This window comes from Echinops telfairi, unplaced genomic scaffold (assembly GCF_000313985.2).
Source record: "Echinops telfairi isolate 266 unplaced genomic scaffold, ASM31398v2 ScPeMD7_3533;HRSCAF=4204_0, whole genome shotgun sequence".
NCBI classification, from domain to species: Eukaryota; Metazoa; Chordata; class Mammalia; order Afrosoricida; family Tenrecidae; genus Echinops; species Echinops telfairi.
The window spans coordinates 64,336,717-64,340,908 of record NW_022107431.1 but is presented as its reverse complement, the minus strand read 5'-3'; the positions used below and the strand labels follow the sequence as shown (position 1 = coordinate 64,340,908).

Sequence of the window (4,192 nt, the reverse complement as noted above, 5' to 3'; positions counted from 1 at the left end):
CATGGATTTGTTTCTCTAGTCTACCCAGACTAATATAATCATCCTCCACTTTGCTAAATAAATCATAGTAAATTCATCGATGCAATTATGTTATGATAATGGGATATGAGAATATGGATTATGGATTACAGACTATTATGTTAAACTATAGACTAACTGAAACATTTTTTGCAAAGTGGGATTATTAACTCATGAAAAAAAATTCCACTTGCAAACGATTCTTGGAGGAACTGCTGCTCATTCTATAGAGCGATGCTTCCCAAAGTATTGTTTTAAGAATTCTATCTTCTATGAAAATCTAAGTACATTACACTACTAATTGCAGTAGTATCATAAATATGAGGTAAAACTGGAAAACTATTAATAATAACCATGCTAGAGTGAAATTTCTTAATATGGCTCTTCTATCCAACTGTCCCTAAACGAAACCAAACCAAACTAAACTCACTGTCATCGAGTAGATGCTGACTTGCGCCAGTGAGTTTCCAAGACTGCAGGTGTTTGTGCGAGAGAAACCCCCTTCTTTCTCCTGCGGAGCAATGCTTTGATTTCCAACTGCAGATTGCAGCCCAATCCATAGCCACTACAGCCAACAGGGCTCCCAGTACCTCCCACAAATGATTGGGTGGAAGTATGCACACAAGGTATGGGTAGCACTAACAGAGGGGATTGGTCAGTTTGCATTACCAACCCCCTTCACCTCACCCCCACCACACCCCTGCCCCACTACAAGGATGAGCCATCTTTGAGGCAGCATAAGAGAAGAGAGAAATCCCAAGGACCTCAGAAGAGCACATTCAAGGTCTCTCTGTCCGACTGGAGAGAGATGGGGCAATCACTTGGCTGAGAAGCTGCGAACTGGAGAGATCAACTTGGCCGCTGGCTGAGGAGGCCACTGATTATATCCTTCCGGTTTGCTGATCCTGACTTGTGATAACCTATTGACTTCCCTAATAAACCCCTTACCTGTGAGTATTGTCTGTGAGTTCTTTGAGGCCATTACGACAAATTATTGAGCCCAACATAGATATAGAGTGGTTTGGTTGGAATTGTTGGTTTCGAAAGAGGTAGAGCAGGACGAACCGTGGAGATAGGCCTGACTCTTGCCTTGTCGCAACAGAGAAACCACAGGAGATCAGATATGATGCTCCATTGCTGTTTATTGAAATGATAGCTAACATTAGAGCACTTGCTATATAACTGACAGCACTTTAGAGACAGTAACTCATTTAATCTGCATAACTATGTGTGGTAATTAATCTTACGTGTCAGCTCAGCTCGGCTATGATTCTCAGTCGTTTGGCAGCCCCAAGGAATCACATTCCATTTTGTGATCTGATGTAAGCGGCCAATCAGTTGGTCAGGGAGTTAGCTTAGGGGTGCGACCTGTGTATAAATAAATACTCTGACATCTTCTCACTCTACCTTGCAATCTTCTCCTTGTCTGACGTCCAGCCTATTGCCTGACTTGCTGATTTTGAATTCGCCCACCTTTGTAAGTCTGCGAGCCAGCAGAGGTCTTCCGTTTGACATCTGACTTGCAGATTTGGAACTTGCTAGCCCCATAATTGTATGAGGCATTTCCTTTAAGTAAATGTCTATATATATGCCACTGGTTTATTTCTCTACAGAATCCAGATTTAGGTAACATTCCATTTTTGGAAAAAGAAGAACAATCTCTATTGAGTCCACTCCCATTGGCAGCAACCTCATGAGTTCAAGGGGCCTGTGTGTTCCATAGCATTTGGGCTTTTTTAATAGTTTTATTGACACATAATCCACAGATCATACAACTCAATCGTTCCATCCGAATAAGAAAAGTTGTATAATCGTTCCCATGTCAATTTTAGAACATTGTCTTCTTTCTTATAATCATTGTTATGAGCTTGCCACTTCCCCCCAACCTTCCCTGCCATAACCCCCAAGATACCATTAATCCAGTTACAGAATCTATAAATTTACCTAGCCTGGATTTCATACACCGAAAAACATATCAAGAAAAAAAAATGACAACAAAAACTAACAACTATAACAAAGCAAAACAGAGAAACCTCAATCAAAAGAAAGTGCATTGTACACCTCTTCTTGATCTGGCTGAACTATTGGATTATAAATGTATTATATGCCAATAAAACTATTGAAAAATAAATTAAATTTTATAATTTGGAAATATCAAGCTCTGCATCACCAATTAGACAACAAGTGGACATGTGCACTGTTGGGTACACCTGCAGGTATGAAATGTCAATAAAATTTGAAAAGTGGAAAATATTAAAAACTGCAACCAATAGGTCAAAGAAGTGATCAAATGATAAGGTGCTAAATTTTAACATAATTGCATCTGCAATAATCCACTTTCCAATGCACTCTGCATCCATAGGGCTGTTCATGGGTTATTTTTCAGAAGAAGATTGTCAGAGGACTGCAAGGTAGTAGGACCCAAATACCCATCATCCTAGGCCTATACCAACACTGGGAACATTGGGAGGTTTGGGAAATGACATAATGACCCATGAGAGAGGTATATATATATGTTCATAGGCAACATGCTGTTATTGATGGCTAATACCTTTTTCTCCACCCGTTTCCCTAATGATCAAGACTCATTTGTGTTCCTGTGGGATGACCTACTATGTGCTTCTAGAAGGCTATTTCAATTCCCCTACATACGGCTCTACTTGCAACAAACCCAACTATCCACAGAAGTACTTGCCATTCAATATACTGATGATTCCCCATTGCATGCCCAACTAAGGAACCAGTTGAACAGGCCCTATATACATAAAGTTATAGACATTGTGACAAGCACAGACTGAGCCATCAATTTGATACAGTCCAGGGGCTGCTCAACAAGTTCAGTTCCTGGAAGCCACCTGGGCCAGTAGTCAAAGGGGTATTCCTGCCTAGATCAAAAAAGTCAATGTCCTTAGCCAGCTATGGGGAAACCAGCAACTGTATGGTTATGATATACAAAGATTATAGCAAAGTCATAGAGAATCAGAGAGTAAAATACAGAAATCAGACACACTTCATGATTAGCAGGCTCACCGCAGCTCCTCTTGGTGGTACACATGGAGGTGGGAAATGAGAGGGCAGGACAGAGCTCTCGTGACAGAGCTCTCGTGAGGTTTTATTTCTAACCAAAGCTTATATATCTTCAGGGGCATGCAAGACCCCTGATTACAGATAATGACCTACATCACAGGAAGGGGTTGTAACATAGGCAATACAAGCAACAGGAGGGGATGGATGACCTAGGGGTGTACACACACTAGTAAAGGGAGGGAGTAGGGGTACATATGTGGCAAGATGGGCGGACTCTAGACTCGATATAGTAGCCTGACCTTAGTCATCCTCAAGGGGCCCCCGGCTTGCCTTCGGGCACTCCTTCCAGGGCACAATATCAGAAGGGAGTGGGTGGGCCCTACTTAGGGTGAGTCAGACTATCCAGTCTGGTTGCTCTGGATGGCTGATACCCTTAAGGAGAATATCCTCTGACCTACTTTCACTGACCTCCGAGTGTACAGTCATTGACCATGTGTAGCAAGCAGCGTCTTGGGTTTGGCATATATTTGAGAGAGACAACTTAGGAGAAATCTTTCTTTATCCAACAGGTAGCCCTACCAATAATAAAGAGGCCTGACAGTTAGTAGCCCTGTTTGACTACATGAAACAAACAGTATGTGTCACATTTGGAATTCATTTCATTCTGCAAGGTAAATAAGTGAATGAGTTAAGGCTACCTGCAAGGCAGTCACATTTGAGTGGGATTCCCAATAACAGTAGGAACTCCAGGCCATGCAATACACCATAGAACAGATCCTGCCAGTAGGGCCAATGGAGCCTGCCAGCCCTACAGAACTATAAGTTTCAGTGATTCCTACACATGTGAATTAGAGTCTATGGAAACAAGAGGATGCCACCAGGGTTCACTAGCCTGTTGGGTTTGGGACACATAGAGTACCTGAGGTGGCCACCAGGTACGTTGATCTAAAGAGGTCTAAAGAAAGAGCTTAACACTTGTCTTAATGGAAAGTGAGTACAGTACTTGACCATTGAAGACCAGAGCTGCCCACCCTCAGGTGGGCGTTCACTAATCCCATTAACAAAACCGGGGAGGCTCAGCAGACTCCCATTATTAAATTTTTTAATCATTATATTAGGGGCTCATACAACTCTTATCACAATCCAT

At 42.1% G+C, this 4,192-nt stretch overlaps 1 protein-coding gene across 1 annotated transcript in view; it reads right to left on the bottom strand.

Moving 5' to 3' along the window:
• Positions 1-3,531, bottom strand: part of LOC101660449 (A-kinase anchor protein 7) — an 84,025-nt gene extending 80,494 nt beyond the window's left edge. Inside the window, exon 1 of the mRNA XM_045294307.1 lies at positions 3,504-3,531. Within this exon, the coding sequence (XP_045150242.1) occupies positions 3,504-3,531 (28 nt within the window). The remainder of the gene's footprint in view (positions 1-3,503) is intronic.
• Between the last annotated feature and the right edge of the window lie 661 nt (positions 3,532-4,192).